This window comes from Lygodium microphyllum, chromosome 1, assembly GCF_053477565.2.
Source record: "Lygodium microphyllum isolate KBCC chromosome 1, Lygodium_microphyllum_v1.1.10, whole genome shotgun sequence".
In the NCBI taxonomy this organism is placed as follows: domain Eukaryota; kingdom Viridiplantae; phylum Streptophyta; class Polypodiopsida; order Schizaeales; family Lygodiaceae; genus Lygodium; species Lygodium microphyllum.
The window spans coordinates 23,612,474-23,630,913 of NC_141135.1; the positions used below are offsets into that span (position 1 = coordinate 23,612,474).

The 18,440-nt window shown below is 40.0% G+C and overlaps 1 protein-coding gene across 11 annotated transcripts in view; it reads left to right on the forward strand.

Moving 5' to 3' along the window:
• The first annotated feature begins 4,725 nt into the window (after positions 1–4,725).
• Positions 4,726–18,440, forward strand: part of LOC148040919 (Glycosyl hydrolase family 47 protein) — a 74,261-nt gene continuing 60,546 nt past the window's right edge. For 3 of the 11 annotated variants that reach the window (XM_087674371.1, XM_087674455.1, XM_087674491.1), the window contains exons 1-5: positions 4,726–4,893; positions 4,993–5,077; positions 5,290–5,332; positions 5,446–5,511; positions 5,590–5,651. In XM_087674371.1, the coding sequence (XP_087530497.1) occupies positions 4,842–4,893; positions 4,993–5,077; positions 5,290–5,332; positions 5,446–5,511; positions 5,590–5,651 (308 nt within the window). In that variant the 5' untranslated portion in view covers positions 4,726–4,841. Of the gene's footprint in view, positions 5,078–5,289; positions 5,333–5,445; positions 5,512–5,589; positions 5,652–6,267; positions 6,343–18,440 lie in introns of those variants that run through there. The other 8 variants (XM_087674228.1, XM_087674257.1, XM_087674340.1 and 5 more) reach the window with 7 other exon arrangements.

Genomic DNA, 18,440 nt, shown 5'->3' on the forward strand with positions numbered 1-18,440 from the left:
GCCATTGCTTGTGTGGGGAGTGATAATACACATGCATTGATATATAAGTCTAAAGGCATTTTTGCAATTCTTTGGAGTATCCATAACCATTTGGACCACGTGGAGATGCCCTAACTCTTCAATGTTTTTGCATAGAATCTTTGCAATGTACTCCCTTGGAATCCATTTATGAAACATGAGACAGTCTCATACAACAATGTTCCATTGGCTATGTGGGTAGTGATAATACCCATGCATAAACTCACTCATGAAATAACTAATCTCCCAACACCTTCTTGCCATGATGATAGCATTGTGCCTTTGCCTTCATCTTCCTATCACCCCTATTTGAAGTAGAACAAGCCTTTTGAGGGCCATCATATTGAGATGGAAGCTTGTAAACACAAATAAGCCTCAAGCTCAAGTAGCGTGGAGAGCATATGCTCAAAACTAATGGGTGCTCCCAATGTCAGAGCTCTTATAGCATTTGCCACACCATCATATTTCAGATGAAGCTTATAGAAGACAGTCCCCACAAGATGAGCTTCTAGAAGGTGGGCTATATGTATCAAAGTTGAGCCTATATCTAAGTCACCTAAAGAAGAAAGGACTAAATTGTATCAGTTGCCTCAAATTTAATAGTGTATAGGTGACCATAGAGGGTAATAACTCACATGGTTGTTGAAGCCTCATACATAAGCTAAAGCTTCTCCCATGCTTATTATGAAGCAAGAGGTAACCACTAGAAGGACCTCTTTAGAGATGCATTTGAGAAGAGTGCAGTAGGCACGAGCATAATCTATCCCCTAGGTAAGAATTGCCTCTTTGTTTGGTCCCAGTGGGTTGGAATAGGATTTGACATTTGATGACGCAAGAGTATGCTGTACTTTTGGGGGAGGGACATCATTCCAAGGGGCAATGAGAGTGCAGCTATTGATTGAATGACTGAGAGTATAAAGCTAAATTTGAAACTCTCTAACTCACATTTGAAGAGTGTCCCATGACCAAGGGATTGAGAAGAGAAACCGATAAGGTGACAATTTTAGCATCAACAAACCTTAAGTCCCAAGTATTACATAATGTGTTGGTACTATGTTACACATCCACACATACACTCTCTCCCCTCCTCTTCATAGGTTGCAAATTCAAAAGGGGGGGAGCTAGCAAGCGAGCGAAGCAGGAGGAAGTGTGTGTGTGTAGATAAGTCTACCCATATGCATGCACACATACACACACACATATACTATATGTACACATAAATATAGACTTATGTATGCATATATTATACATCTACGTACACACACACACACACACACGCTCTCTCTCTCTCTCATGGATGTATCTATGTTTATATGCATGCATGCATATGTGTTTGTATATAGATGTATATGGGTGTGTATGAATGGTACATCGATGCATTGCATTGACATGGTCTAATTCCCAACCCATTATTGAAGAGCTTGTCAATTATGTAGGAGCCCTTGATGACAATGGTGTTCCAATATATTGAAGAGGTGCATGAAGGAGACCTCATATCTATGATGTTCTCATATAAGGAGGATTGAGGCAAGAGGAAGAGGGAGACCTAGATGGATAGTGCTAGAGGTTTGCATAGCTACAAACCTTACATGTTGCACCTCTTAAACCCTAAGCACTAGTTTATCATTTGTCTATTTGAAATATGGATTGTTTGATTCTGCTTGCTTTTCTTGATTCAACCAAATTGTGATGTATCATGGCTACGAATCATGGAAGCCAATGATCCACAGAGACATAAAAATCATCACCAAGGGGAAGTCACTTGGAAATGGAAAAGGAAGAAAAGCACATGTGATTGCAAGGTGTCTTTATTTCCTTGGTACAATAACCGTCTATACATGTTACAATTTTGATTTTACAATATTTCCATAACAATAATATGTGCATCATCTAATCCTACTTGCTTTTGGTGAACTGAAGCCAAGTTGTGGAAACCAAAGAACCAAAGAAGCACAAAAATGATAAGCAATTGTAGGTCACTTGGAAATGGAAAAAAGGGAGAAGCACGTGCTATTACAAGGCGTCTTAAAAGAAAACACGGCATACTAATGACAACCATGAATATAAGCATGAGAGATAATAAAGTTTTTTGTTGTACTAATATAATATAATTGATGGTTGAAGGCCATGCTTGGACACACCTATCAGCTTTGACAATGATCCAAACAAGTGCTTGATGGAGGGTTATGTGTAGACACTATGAGTATTCAATAGCTATGATTTGCTAAGGATAGCATTTTCCATATAAGTACTGATAGTGATTGACTAGTCCAGATGCATGTGGATGGTTTGATTCGACTAATGGCCTTTACATGATCGAGTCACTATAATAGACGGTGGGGATATCAACTAGAGTTTTTGAAAAAATGCGAAAAAAAAAGGTTCGATATAGTTGTCAATATTTCCTTTGTTATGATTGCTGGAATAATTGACGATATGTGCATCAATATTATATTGTTGAATGTTTGGACACACATTAAGACATAGTTTGTGCAAAGTTAATGGCAATATTTGAATTTACACTATGGTCGAAATTTTGCTTTTCTCTACACATTTTGCTAGAAGGAGCATATCGAGAGTGAGCAAGAGTGAAGATGGCAAAAACACTATGGTAAGAGCTCATTCCCTCTATATTTTTTAGTATCTTTGCTTGCTTCTCTCCTAAAAATTCCCTCCCCTCCACATTGACAAGGGTGTGTGTTGGCGGGCTTTAGAGAATTTTACAAAATAGCATTGTACTTTGTTGTTGTCAATTTTTAGTTCTTTAATCATGAAATTTTTATGCAAGAATGAGATAGAAAGAGAAAGAGATGAGAAATTATGGTTTGATTGCTTTAGGGAAAGAGAGAAAGATAGGAAGGATTATAGTTTGGTTTCTTTGTTTGGCTTATTTGTTGACGTCAATATCTTCATGGAGCATTCGTCGATTGAGTACATTAATCAATGTTGTTGACTAGAGAAAATATTATTTAGTACAATTACTAGTTTGTTATAGAGAATATGACAAGTTAATGTGTTGAGCTTGAGGAGTTGCTAAGAAGCCATCTTAGGTCCTGAAAGAATATGAATATGAGTACAAATAAGTGGTTACTGGAGATGTTCTTAAATAGGGAAGTCCTTGAACAGAGTGCAACAAGCCCTTACAAACATGATATAGGATTACCAATAATTTGCTCCCTAAGTTTTTTAGTCTATAGATTTGTGTGTATGTTGGGTTTGTCTCTAATCAAGTTCAGAAACTTTTCATCTTTGAGTTTATTACAGTGTCAAAACACCTATAGTTTAGATCTAGTAAGTTACTAGACAAGCATGCTCCATAAACCTGTTTTCTTTGCAAAAGAAGCACTTATTGAACCTTCAAGAGCTGGAAAGGACCGTGCCAAACTATTCTGCAAATGAAAATCTATGGATACACCATGGGCATGCACTCTTATTTATCTTCTATGCAAAAAAAAATTCTATGCCTCATAGAGGCTCTCAAGCTCAGATATTCTTCAAACACATGCCATAACAAAGGTTAAGGCCTTAGATTTAACAAGTCATTTAATAAATGTGTGGGCTATACTACTAAGCAAGGCCAAAAATTTTGAGCCTCCCCTGGCAATAACTCTTGGCAAGAAAGGAATGAATCTAGCCAAAGTTGGCTTCTACTAATTTGAACATTGGATTAAGCTGATCATCCTCAAGGGGCTCACTCCATATATATCCTCTATATCATGTGCATTCAAACTCGATTTATAAATACCCTTATTTGTGGAATTTCCCTAAATAAAACACAACTCTTTTCTATTCAATCTATAAATAACCCCTTTATATGACACCCTTTTGCATGTAAAAAATGTATAAAAATAGTATTCTAAAATTGTCTTATTTTGAACTCACATGGTACACACATATATATTAATGAGTGACCTCCCCGAGTGCTCACTTTAACAATCAAAATGCACAAATAATATGGTGCTAGGTGGCACAAAAGTGTGCATGTGTCAAAGCCTAATAAATGGCTATCAACACTTGGTAGTAAGGACCTGCTTCACATTCTAGACACTAAGGCCATCAACATTGCTCTGTTTGGTAAAACGATTTAATTTCAATCATCCCAAGGCATTGGGAGGCGAGTCTCCAAACAAGGAAAATAGTTTCTTGCTTGGAGCTGAATTGGATCCCTTCAACTTCCTCATAAGGACATGAATTTTCTCTGGAGATTTATGATTGGAGCTTTATTCTATGGGACCAAGCTAAAGAAACATGGAATCACAAATGGGCTTTGTGGTAGTTATGAACAAGAGGAGACTCTTAAACGCCTCTTCTGGGATAGATGCATGGCTTATGTATGGTGTATGGGAGTAGGTCCAACAACATTTTGCAGTTCTTCTGGGCGATGATAACTAGTGCTTAGTAGCTTGAATTTTTGGTGATCTCAATGTAGGCACTAAATACAATTGTTTTGCCTTTCATTGAGTGAGATTGTTCACTTCATAGCTTGGATTGGATAGCAAGAAGGATAAAGCGTTCTCGGGGATCAGCCATAGAGAGAGATGGCTTGATATGGTTTTGGTTGGTGGAAATGTCCTTTGAACATGGCAAATTAAGTCCCGGGGGGGGGGTGTAGCCAAAGTTGCTCCTTTGATTAACCGGCTTTAGGTCTTTTTGTGTCTCACTAAAAAGAAATTTCTCGTCCAATAAAAAGGAACCGTGCCTTTGACTTAAAGCAGCGGTGATAAGGCTCGGTCAAAAAGTCGCGATTATTGCCTTGTCACCGAAGTGGAGGTGCATGGATATCACCATCATCGATTCACGGGCCTTCCAAGGGTAATCGGCTGATGCGCTCGGAATTAAGCAAGGGAGTGCAGGGAATCGGACAATTTTCTGCATGTATGTTACGTCCCTGATTCTGCAGGCCATCAGTTTCAGCTCAGCTCTGATCGCTTATGGCTTCCTCCGATCTTATTAGGACAACATTTGCCCTCGCAGCCTTGTTCCTGGGGCTGGCCATTGCCCCTGCACCTGCAGACGCTCGACGGCAGCGAGCTGAGCTTCGCGAAGAGGTGCGGCACATGTATGTTTTTCTACCTCAGATCTGCCATCACTTGTCTCCCATTAAAGCAGCGAAAGGGTAGCAGCATCTGGAAGTCAAATCTGAATCTATTGATGATCTTTTTTCATAGCATCATTTACGATTGCACTGCACACAATTGCCTGGTTCTTATTGCCACTTGTGTCTCTTTTGATGATTTTCTTATCTGTGCTTTTTGGAAACATTCTGGTCAGGTTTTATCATGCTTATGATAATTACATGCGATATGCATTCCCTGTAAGTGGCATCTGTTTTCAAAATTTCTTCCTTTTCAATGACATGGTTTGCTAGCTCAAATTCAATTCTGTTTTAATGATACTGTTGCTTTTTCTTGTTTGATTATGTGCCAGCACGATGAATTAAAGCCTCTCTCTAGATCATATACGGACTCCCTTGCAGAGTTGGGAAATTTGAAGGCAAGTAACGACATACCCTATCCTTGCATACTTGCAATTGGACAAAAGTCTAATATTGCTCCATTAATATTGATGCAGCTTGAGCATTTGCCTGAAAGTTACAGTGGTACAGCTCTCACTCTTGTCGAATCACTGTCCAGGTAATTTTCAGGTTTTTGCTATGAAGATGATGACTCATTAAGTGTGTTACTGCTGGATGGGTCATGTAAAAATAACATCAAATCAGGCAGACTGTAGAATCTGGGAGATTGTGTACTGAGTCTCTAGGTGTTGATTATATAATTCACTTGCACGATATTCAGCTTATGCAAAGTTAGAAAGAGAAAGTAACTTAATGAAGTAGTGGATACTAGGGGGCTTGGGAGGGGCATGCTTGCCATTAGGAGTCTTGCATGAATGTAATGAAAACCTACTTGTGACGTTAGTATACAAACATGCCACTGCTAATTAGCAATCAAAGGAATATTTTTGATGAGGATAGTTTTGAGGATGATGCTAAGAAGATGGTATGATATGAAAATATGTATTTCAAGATAATAAAAATAATGTGTAGTTTATCGAAAAAGTCAAAAAGAGCACTAGTCAACTTGCCAATTGCTTCAGGGGTTACAGCTAAGGCATATGCACTATTATTTGGAAGATTACATTGTGTGGGTGGGGGTTCTACACTATTTTGTATTCTATTGCATGAGTTGCCAATATTGCTAGATATTTCAAGTGCAGGAGATGATTTATTAACACACATACATCGTTTAGGAGATATCCAGGGTTGCCAACCAGTACACAAATGTAAATGGAACGCAACTTCTGTATAGAAGAGCATTTTGATAGGTAATCCCCTCCATAATATATGAGGAGTAAGTGAGTCTAAGATAAGTGTTTGATATTCCCCGACTTTAGTTGCTTTTTTGATTATAAATAAAACTTGTATCACAGATGGGCGAGAATCACAAAGAGATCAGATTCTCTTTGAATTTCCGAAATTGGCTGATATCTAAACTCACATTTTCATCTTCAAATTTCTCTTAGCACAATAAACAAATAAAAGAGGACTTTTTGATCAAGTAAGCTAGCTGTGCCTCAAATTTTTGCATTCAAAATCTTACAGATAATTTAAAGAGTAGCATCATTTTCAGCGATTATAGGTTGAAGTCATTGATTAGCATACTGATGGTTTGATTGCTCTATCAACACTTGATAGTCTTTACCACCTGAAGTCATTGATTAGCCATTGCAGACACTTTGATGGTGGCTAAGATAGAAACCGGTCTCCTTTGTCTTCTTTCTTGGATAGGGTGGTAATACTTGATTAAGCACTTAATTATGGCAATGAAGCATAAATTGAAATGTATACTTCACCTTAATAATCTTGGATAGTAGATACCTTGTTGGCCCCAAAATTGGTACCCCTTTCGTTATTCTTTAACTTTAATTGCTAATGGATTGAGTAGAAAGTGAGATTCCACAATCTCCTTTGCTGATCCAAAAGCTCCTTGTTGTACAAAAAATTAGCAAACACTTTAGGTCAATTGCCCCTTGATTTTCACCCAAGACTTGCTCTAATGGAAACCCAACTGGCCAAATGTTGCCTCAAATTCACAGTGGATGAGTTGGCATTTGGAATCCCTAACAATGCCTTGAATTTCAATTTGCTGATTTCAATGTATGATACCCTTGATTGATGGCACGGGCCCCGAGGTGGTTGCTAAACCCTAATTACTGTTGTAAATTAGATTACTATTGTAAATTAGGGTTTACAACAGAATTTCTCTTGCTTTCCACCAAATCTGGCTATGATCTTCTCCAAATGGCCGAGAAATGTTGAGATAACCTAAGAATGGGCTAGAGAAGGTGAGAGAATGTAGAAGAGAGAGAATTCCCTGATTTTCCATGCGGGAAAGAGCTCAAATCTGGTCACTGCCTGTAGCAGACTGCATTTAATGTAGTTGCTTGCTGCTAGGAGGGCAATAAATGCTGTTGCCTGTACCTAGAAGGGTTGAAACTGCTGTCACTTGCTTCTGGATGGTCTTCTCTTGCTGTTGGCTGTCCCAGAAGGTCCTCCAACAGCTGCAAATCAAACAAGCTGCTGGCCCTTTCTCTCTCTCACAGGTTGAATAGACTGAATGGCTCAAACCAGCTTGCATGGGTATTTGTGCCATGTGGCAGCCTTCTAAACCCATTTTTTAGTATTATCTAGCTATTAAATTAAATTTCAAAACTAGTTAATTCTGAAAAATAATTTCAGCCCTTCTGACCTTGCCCAAAATTAAATGTGCCCATCCATAATTAAATTGGCTAGGCCATTTGCAACGGAAGTGGTCTCCAACCTCTGTTGGCCATTAGATGCTAGTCCCTAGTGTCATCACTGACAACTCATGGCTAAACACCTGTCCTAGGATTAAAATTGACACAAACTAACAACCAAAACTCACTCGCATAACTTCTCATAATTTTTGACTTGGATATCCATTGCATCCTCGAGGTCCTTGGCTTGCTACCGTGAAAGAACTACCATGTACAACACATATGCTTAACAACCTTGCACATTTGATTATTAACTTAATCAAAATTTTGCTAGCAAGATTAAAGCATCTAAAATTTTTTATGTCCCTATGACAGATTTCCCCCTTGAAATCCTTGCAATTGTTCCCTCGATTGCACTACATTACACCAAAACAAAATTATATTACATTGGAATTTCCATAAGGCATCATAGTTACAACTTTGACTTTGGCCACTGTTGTCTAACCATGCCATATGACCAAAACTTGCATAAAATTTCCAGCTAGCAAAAACATGACATAAAATTGAGATTAGTCTAGAATTGTTGCTAGAAATCCATTGGATGCATCCGTAGCTCTTGTTTCTAAATTTTTCTGAAGTCACAACCTCAATAAAGCATATAGTCAGCATAAACCATGACTAAACTATCAACGGCATTCACTAACATGCTGTTGTCCATGGAACTAGCGGTAAACCATTGAAAACTGAGCATAAACAACTCGTTTGCTGATCCGAGAATTGATCACAAATTACTGTAAATGTGACCCCAAACTGATTGCAAAAATTGATGATCAAGTGATACAAAACTGATCATAAACTTGTGAGAGTGCACAATGGAAGAAGGAACTCGAACACAGAAGAAGAGAGAGAGAGAGAGAGAGACGATCTACAAGAGAAGAAGAAAAGAAACGTGTACGGAACAAGGAACACATGCTGAATATAGAAGGACTAATCAGTCCTTGTACGAAGCCCACAGTGTCCGTGATGGCACCAGGTCAAGCTGATAATGATAGTAGCACCGAAGATGGACGAAGATGATGAAGTTGGAGAGTGTACTTGCCAAGGAAGGAGGGAAGATGATGATATATCTGATTACCAAGTGGAAAATGGCTATAATAGCTAAATATCCCAAAAACTAACCGACTTGAAATCTAGGGCAAAAAATATGGCATACTAGCATTTAATGCTAGTTGACCAACCTTTAATGCTCGTAAAAATGTCCGAAATGCTAAAAAAATTGTTAGAAATGTTAATAAAAATCTGGGAAGGGTGGACAATGTTCAGCAAGTGAGGTAGGCTGAAGAATGCAGATACTACTTGGGAAATGCACATAAAATCCCGATTGTGTTGAACTACAAATGCATAAAACATGCTTTCTTAATGAAGCAAACCTTTTATTTTAAAAAGTAACGCGATCCTAGAGAGTTATTGTGTCCCACATGCAAAACCCTAATTTGGGTGCCCCAAACTTTCTATAAGTAGGCATGCAGCCCACCACTCTCTCTAATGTCATTTTTGCAGATTTTAGGTCTTTTTGCTTGCTGTCTATATCCTAGATGAGGACATCGCATCCAAGTTGGCAATTGCTGTCTACAACAGTTTGGTGCTTGTTTTCAACCTACCACACGCTATTCGGAGTTGATTTCAGCCTGCTGACTGCTACTGCTACTGCTGGTCTCGTCACCTGCGTTTTTTAGTCTTTCTCTCTCTTCAACTGCGTTTTTAGTCCTCTCTCCTGCACTGTTGTCTACATCAAATCGAGCCTTCCTTGGCTTTGTTTGCTGGTGTTCGACATCTGAAGGCTGCCTTGTTGCGTTTCGGGATCCTTTTGGAGTATGACACACTCTCCAGCTCATTACCCCTACCTTAATCCTCGAGATACAGGAGTTTGTAGTATAGTATTCACTCTCTGCATAGTGTGTTTGCTGCATGAGCATTGTATATTCAGCAGTCATTCATTTCATTATTATTTGTGTTCATTGTCACGGAGTTACCCTAACCCTAACTGTGTTCAGTGTTATTAGTTTGTGCTTTGTCGTACAATTGGTATTGTGTTTTTGTGTTTAGAGCATCTTGTCACATGGTATTAGAGGCAAGTTTGAGAAATCTTGGACTTGATTAGAGAGCTCATCCGTAGAAGTGAGAACAACAGAATGTTTAGATGACTTCGAACAACGACATATCGTTCCAGACTCCACAGCCAAGTATGTCAAGAAATGAGCAAGAATGGGTCTCCCAGCTTGCCCTTTGCTAGATTTGGCATGGGTGGAGAAACTTGGGACTACCATAGAGTCCATTATCGTATGAGATTTCAGTTGCTGAGTACGATTTCATCCTTATGCATAGGGCTCTGCAGTAGATTGAAGATAAGCTTGAGTTTCCTTCTTTAGTTTTGGTGCACAGAATTATTGATCATTCAAGTACAACGGAATCTCCACTTTGGATTGGCCATCCTTAAGTGGAAACTAGCACGGATTTCATACCACTTCCATCTTACTTCTTTTCTCAAGTGCCAAGTATGCATAATCTTGTTTCTAATTCTATGCTATCTAATTTTCCTATTCCTCATGGTTTGGGAGATCCTCTTGAAGAATGGGTAATACATAACATCTTTTGGTTTGGAAGTAATGAGAAAGAACGGTATTTCTTTGAAAACTCCAGACAAGGTAAGAAAAAGAAGCAAGAACTTGTAAGTATTCCTTCTCTTCCTTTTCCTTCAAATAATTTTGTTTCTCATGGTCATACTGGAGTAGGTACATCTCATTTTGCTGCATTTAACGAACAAAAGGAAGCAATGATGTTTCCCACATCTTCACCCATTACAAATCCATTTGGGCTCCTACCCATCCCTCCCTCAACTTCCGCTGCATATTTCTTTCAGGCTCCATTAAGTGCATCTATGTTTCCACCACACACCACATTGGGGGGTCCTCCATTAGGCACCACCTTTAGGACTCCTCCTTTCTCCTATTTGGGTCGTGTACCAGTGATGGGAGATCACCTCTCTATCTTCTGCCCTGTTGCACGACAGATTTTGGAATTTCATTTCCTGTGTGGGGGCCTCAGTGACTCAGCACCGCCTATTAGTTCATTCTTGGATTATGGGAAATATGTCCTCTATGCCCTCTTTGTGTTTAGATAGTTCCTACCTATTTCATTTCCTTAGATGGACAGCCGTGTGGCATATATGGCATACTTGCAATGTCTTTATTTTTGATTCAGCATCGGGCATCCATGGGCATGTGGCCCTAGTGCGTGGAATAGTGTTCTGGCAAATCTCCTCTATGATGTTAGTGGACCTGGTTCTTCCAGATATTGTTGCTCCTTGGTTGGCGATTGCTCGCTCTACTCTTGCTGTTCGTTCGGTGTGATCTATTAGTACTGTTCATGTAATAGGTTGTTCTGGTTGTTCTGAGAGCTTGCAGGCCTCATGTAAATATTAGTTACACAGAGAGTGAGAGAGACAGAGTATGCTGACCTGATGGTATGATGTAATAGAAAGTAGGAGATACAGAGAGAATGTTGACCTGATGGTCTGATGTAAACATTCACTATCTAATTCAAGTATCTTCACGAGAGAGAGAGAGAGAGAGAGAGAGAGAGAGAGAGAGAGAGAGAGAGAGAGAGATGCATGATGTGTGGGTACAATGAGTTGTACCACTTAAAGGTTTTTTAGATAGATATATGTAAAGTATGAGTGCTAAGGGTGTGTTCACACCCGAGCACGTATAAAAGGCACCGTGGCCTTTATTCCCAACATTCACAACCATAGTAAAACGTATTCTCAGCATAAACCATGGCTGAAATTGTCAATGGTATTTACTAACATGCTGCTGTCCATGGAACCAGATGCAAACCATTGAAAACTGATTGTAAACTGATTACTTGCTGATGTGAGAACTGATCACAAACTAGTGCAAAAACCGATGCAAAATTGATCCCAAAAGTGACGATAAATGGTTCTCAAACTGATCTAAAACTAAGCTGAAATTGATCAGAATTTGATCTCAAAGTTGAGGCAAAAGCTCATGCCCAAGGGATCATGAATTGATCCCAAACTAATGTAAAAGTATAGTCTTAGAGCTGCGGTAACAACCAATAATTGGCCTCTGCAAATGGCAAAGCGCGTCTATGGGAATTAACTATCCTCTTTTGCTTTTCATGTGATCTTTGAAGTGCATATGCCACACTTTATCTTTGCATAGGATGCATTCAAGTTTTCTACATAATGATCAGCCTTAAAGATCATATCCTTAGTTTACAAGATAGGTGGTACCTTCTTGCCACTCTCAACCACCTCAAATGGAGCTTTGCTAGTGGAACTATGCACTGTATTGTTGTAACAAAAATTGCAACCGATGCAAATACTGCTCCCACTGTGCGTTGTGGTCTAAAACATACCCCCTCAAAAGATCCAACACTCTGGAATTTGCTTCCTTAGACTCTGACCATCTATGTGTGGATGGAAGGAGGATGAGAATTTGAGCGTGGTACCCATCAAACAACCCTTTCCAAAATAAACTGGTCATCCAAGGGTTCGATTGACTTTAAAGATGTGTTGCAAAAATAATTGTGCCATATGATCAACCTTTATTTTTTTCCTCATTGTGATGAGATGGGCTTGTTTGCTAAACTTGCAAATGATAGTCCATATTCCATAATTCGTTGTAGGTGTCCTAGGAAGTTTAAGAATAAAATCGATTGCAATGCTTTGCCAAGATCTATATGAAATAGGCAAGAGCTGCAACAAGCTTGGCATCTTTTGCCTATCATGCTTTACCTTTTGACATATCATGCATGTCTTGACAAACTGCTGTATATTATGTCTCAAAGCTGACCAATAAAAGAAATGCTCCGTTGCCTTGATTATGACATTAATACCTTTGTGTGTTGCATACGGAGGAGCATGACTTTTAGTGATAACTCTAGGCCTCAATTGCTTTGTGACATAGTCGTCCATGCATCATCAGAAATCCATCCCTAAGCACAAAGTGCTCATGTCTCTGGTCATTGCAATGCTGATCATAAACATTAGCAAAGTCTGAATCAACAGAATATTGGTCTTTGATGGCATCCACCTCAGCGTAGTAAACCATGTTGATGGCTAAAATTTGTGGCTGATGTGACAATGCAGCCATAACATTTTTTTTACCATGAATATGTATAATCTGAAAATAAAACACAGAGAGAAAATTTGCGAATGTCATATGCTTCTCTGACAACTTTGTTTGCATCAGAAAGCACCTCAAAGTTTGATGGTTTATTTACACTATAAAGTTAGTCTCCAACAAATGATGTTTCCACGTAGATAGTGCATGAATTATAGCCAAGAGTTTTTTCTCATGGACCTGCAAATTCTCACTTCTATTGTGGAGAATATAGCTCTTATATGCCACAACTCGGCCATCCTGCATAAGGATAGCCCCAATATTGTTACTACATGTATCACACCGGACCATGAATGACTTCCTTAGATCGGGGAACACAAGCATAGGGTCTGAGGTCATCTTTTCCTTTAACTTTTCAAATGCTGAAATTTCCACAATTGTGTAGGGAAAGGTTAGGCACGTAGATCGAGGCAGACAGACCTGACGCGCAGTGAGAGAGACAGAGAGTGTGCGAGTGAGCAAAGTAGAGAGTGAACATGTTTTTTGGTACAATGATGAGTGTACCACTTTAGGTTTTTAGATAGATATATGTATGAAAGTACAACGTGCTAAGGGTGTGTTCACACCCGTGCACATATAAAAGGCACGATGGCCCTTTATTCCCAACAACCTCCCACCTAAAGGCAATGTGCCTTAAGAGGAGAAAAGAATTAGCTAAGTCTAAGTATGTACAAAGCTGAAACAAATATATCTATCCAACTCCCATCATCCGCCGGCAATGAGCAAACCGCTCTACTGGAAGACCCTTTGTGAGAAGGTCTGCAGGGTTATCATCTGTATGCACTTTGACAAGCTCAATGCTCTTGCTGTCAAGTACATCTCTAATGAAGTGGTACTTCACCTGTATGTGCTTTGTCTTTGCATGAAAGACATGATTTCGTGCTAGCATGATAGCACTCTGACTATCACAATGGAGAACAGTTAACTCTGTGATGCCAAGCTCTCTCACCAAACGTGAAAGCCATAAAGCCTCCTTGCATGCCTCAGTGGCAGCTACATACTTTGCCTCTGTAGTAGACAATGCAACACACTTTTGTAGCCTAGAGATTTAAGAGACTGCTCCTCCTGTGAAAGTAAACACATATCCAGAAGTGGGCTTCTTGCAGTCCGCATGACTAGCATAGTTTGCATCTGTAAAGCCAACAACAGATACCTTCTGCTTTCCAAAGCAGATGCACAACTCCTTTGTGCCTTTGAGGTATCTCATAATACCTTTCACTGTATCTCAATGCTTCTTCCTAGGGGTTGCCATGTATCTGCTAACCACTCCCACTCCAAAAGCAATGTCAGGACGTGTAGCAACCATAGCATACATCCAACTGCCAACAGCTGAAGCATATGGTATCTTGGCCATTTCAGCCTTCTCATTATCAGATGTAGGGTTGTCCTCTGCACTGAGTTTCACATATGGAGGCAATGGAACCCCAATTGTTTTCCCCCCTTCCATATTGAAACGCTGCAAAACTTTGGAGATATACTCCTGCTGAGATAGATAGAGTAAGCCTTTAGATCTATCTTTGAGTATTCGCATGCGAAGAATGTGATTGGCATCACCCAGATCCTTCATGTCAAAACTGCCATGAAGACTTTGCTTCAGTGAATCCAAGGCATGAGTATGCCTGCCAGCAATCAGCATGTCATCTATATACAAAACCAAGATAATCAGGCTACCATTTGCTGCCTTCTTGGTGTACAAGCAGTGATCCACTTGACTTCTATGAAAGCCTTGGGACTGCATGAATGTATCAAACTTATGATACCATTCTCTTGGTGCTTGTTTCAGCCCATACAAACTCCTTTTGAGTGCTGCATATATATGTCTTCATGCAGATCACCATGTAAAAACGCAGTCTTTACATCTATTTGTATGAGCTCCATATCCTCAACTGCAACCAAACCCAAAATGGTTCTCAATATAGTCATCTTGACTATAGGAGAGAAAATCTCATCAAAGTCGATTCCATGCTTCTGCTTGTATCCCTTTGCAACCAATCTTGCTTTGTACATGGGTGAGGAACCAGAAGTGACCTTCATCTTGTAAACCCATTTGCATGGAAGGGTTTTTTGCGCTTTAGGCAACTGCACTAAGTCCCAAGTGCCATTTTTTTCAAGAGATTCCATCTCTGACGGCATGGCTTTATACCATTTCTTGCTGTCCTGTCTATCCATTGCTTCCTTGAAGCAAGACGGTTCACCACAGTCTGTCAACATGACATACTCAGTCACATTAATTGCACTAGGAACAAATCTGTCAGGTTGTCTAGTAGCCCTAGACAATCTCCTATCCCAATGGTCATTGTTTGTTGGCTGTCCTGGCATTTCGGCCTGCAAATCAGCATTAACAGCTTACTGTCCTGGCTGTTCCTGCACATGTAATGGCTCATTGTCATGGGCAATAGCTAGCTGATCATTTCCAGCATCATTTCCTGCATTTACAGGTTCATTTATAGCAGGTATTTGCTGTTGTACAACGGGCACATTTTGCTGTCCAAAAGGTATTTCTTCCCGGAATACAACCCTATGGACCTCCTCAGTCTTTTCGGGCTGTTTGTGCATGCGATCTTTCCGGAAGATAACGTCATTGCTGCGCACTATTTTCCTTTTCTCGAGATTCCACAATTTATACCCCATTTCACACTCGTCACCATATCCTAGGAAAATGCATTTACAGGACTTTGGCTCAAGTTTGTTGCGTTTTTCTTTACGAATGTGCACAAAAGCCTTGCAGCCAAACACTTTCAGATGAGCATATGAAGGTGGCTTGTCCGACCACGCTTCTTGGGGAACTCCCCCCTTCCAAAGACCTGTTTGGTGACCGATTAATCAAGTGAACGGCTGTCATAACAGCCTTTGTCCAAAAACCATGGGGTAATGCAGCATGAGACAGCATCGTGCGGACCTTATCATGTATGGTCCGATTCATACGCTCTGCAACTCCAGTTTGGGGTGGATTATGAGGGGCAGTGAGCTCCCTCTTTATCCCTTTGCTGTCACAAAATGCCTTAAAGGCTTTGGACACATATTTCCCACCATTGTTAGAGCGAAGACACTTAAGTGTCTTATCTGTCTGATTTTCAGGCAATGCTAGGAATTTTTTAAACTTGTCAAGCACTTCATCCTTGCTACGAATAGGGTAAACCCATACTTTCCGTGTAGCATCATCAACAAAGGTGACAAAATATTTCTTTTTCCCTAAAGATAATCCTGGCATTTGACATACATTCGAGTATACTAACTTTAGAGGAGAAGATTTCAAAGAAAGACTTTTTCTGAGACGTTTGTGCATGTTTGCCATAAATGCAATGATCACAATGCTCAAAATCAGCATAACGAAGACAAGCCAAGTAACCCAAACGAGAAAGCACTTTCATTCCTATTTGACTCATGTGTCCCAACCGGCCATGCTACAAAGAAACACTTAGTTGCTCGGTCACGGCAACAACATGGTCACGCATACTAGATACATGAAGTGGATACAATGTATCACTCTTGCAACCTCTGGCAATAACCCTAGATCCCTTACAGATCTTCCATTTTCCATCACCAAAGGTGGTATGAAAACCATTATCTTCTAGCTGCCCTGTGCTAATCAAGCACTTCGTAAGCTGAGGTACACGCCGTACATGCTGAAGTGTAAAGACAGAGCCATGCCGAAACTGTAACTGCACACTGCCAATACTTGCAATCTCACATGCATAGTTGTCCCTAAGAAGGACAACACCATGTCGATCCCCTGTATAGGCGGAAAACCACTCACGATGAGGGGTGACATGAAAGGAAGCCCCTGAATCAAGAATCCAGGTATGCATGTCATCATCTGTATCTACAAGTAGAGCATGTGTACGAAAATGTGAAGAGACAAAGAGTACATCACTCCCACTGTCACTGTCATGGGTGACTACATTCACCTCTTCAATTTTTACATTGCTCTTCTTAGGCTGATTGTCCTTCTTCTCTTCCTTGCAGTCATCTGTCTTCTTGTCTTTTCCTTTCTCTTTCTTCCATTTGTAGTAGTCACGTTTAAAGTGACCTTTCTTGCCACAATGATGGCATTCAGCATCATGCCACGTGATTTACTGCGTCCCTTGCCATCATGTTTGCCCTTTTGCTGTGATCTGCCCCTAGTATGCAAAGCACTGGAAGACTTATTGGATGCATTGTTTTGCCAATTCATCTCTTCCATAAGTAGAGCACTCACTACATCAGCATACAAAAGGATCACATTAGAATTGCTCATAGCAGTCGTGAATGTATCCCAACTCTCTAATAGAGTGCAAAGCAAGAAAGTAGCCTTAAATTCCTCATCAATCATGAACTTCAAGGCAACTAGCTGGCTGAAAGTGGAGTTAAACTCACTTAAGTGAGTAGACATTGCTGTATCTTCTTTATACGCAAATCCATAAGCTTTTTCAGCCAATACACTTTGCTTGCAGCACTCTTCTGTGCATACAGTTCTTCCAGTCTAGTCCATATAGCATATGCAGAATCCAAACCTTCAATGTTGAAGAGCAAGGCATCGAAAACCGATAGCTCTATGGTTGAGCATGCAAGCTCATTCAACTCATCCCAATCGTTCTGATCCATGTCCGCAGGCTTTGCCCCTTTAGTTTTGATCGGCTTTGCCTTCTTCTTTTGCAACAGGATATTGTAGCACTGTTTTTGCCACACTGCAAAATTATGTGCGCCTTCAAGCTTCTTTATATGCATCAAATTACTGTTGTCATTGCTGCCAGCCATGGTTTTCAGCCCAAATGTGACAAAAAAACCAGTAAATGCAAGCCCAAACTGTCACCCAAGTGACCAAGGTACAAACAAGTACCAATCAGCAATAAATGACCACGCAGAAGTATAGATTTCAGATCTGTAATTAAGTTTTCAGAAGCACCAAACCAAGTGCTACAGCATTATCCAACTGATTACAGCTGTTCCAAAAGGCATGTGCATCACATTACATGAGAAATCCCAAAATTTAAGTTGCAATTTCTGTTGTACATGTACCCACGGGCATAAAATTCGACACGAATGGTCAAAAGCCCCAAAATTTTGTGCTTAAAGCGTCAAACACACATCTGCATTTCCTTTGTCATGCATAGGATTGTCCAGTTTTGCCAAAATAAAGCAATTTCAGCAAAACCCCCAAATTTTACCAAGTGTTGATGTCCAAATTGTGCGGAATTCAACCTGCATGTACATAAAATGACCAAGTGCTACACAAATTTTGCCCAAATCACAAAAGCCCCAAATTGCACGGGGTCCAATGTGCCTCAATGTCGAGAAATTGGGTCAATTTCAGCCCAATTTGTGCATGTACATGAAAAGCCCTAAATGTCGGGGACAAAATGTCACAAATTCCTGCAATTTCTGAGACAAATATCACTGTTGCATCTTGCTCGCACCAAATCTGGACAAATCCCCAAATTTCCAAAGTCATGCGTGCACTAACTTCAGTGAAATTGAAAGAATTTCACTAAAATGTGA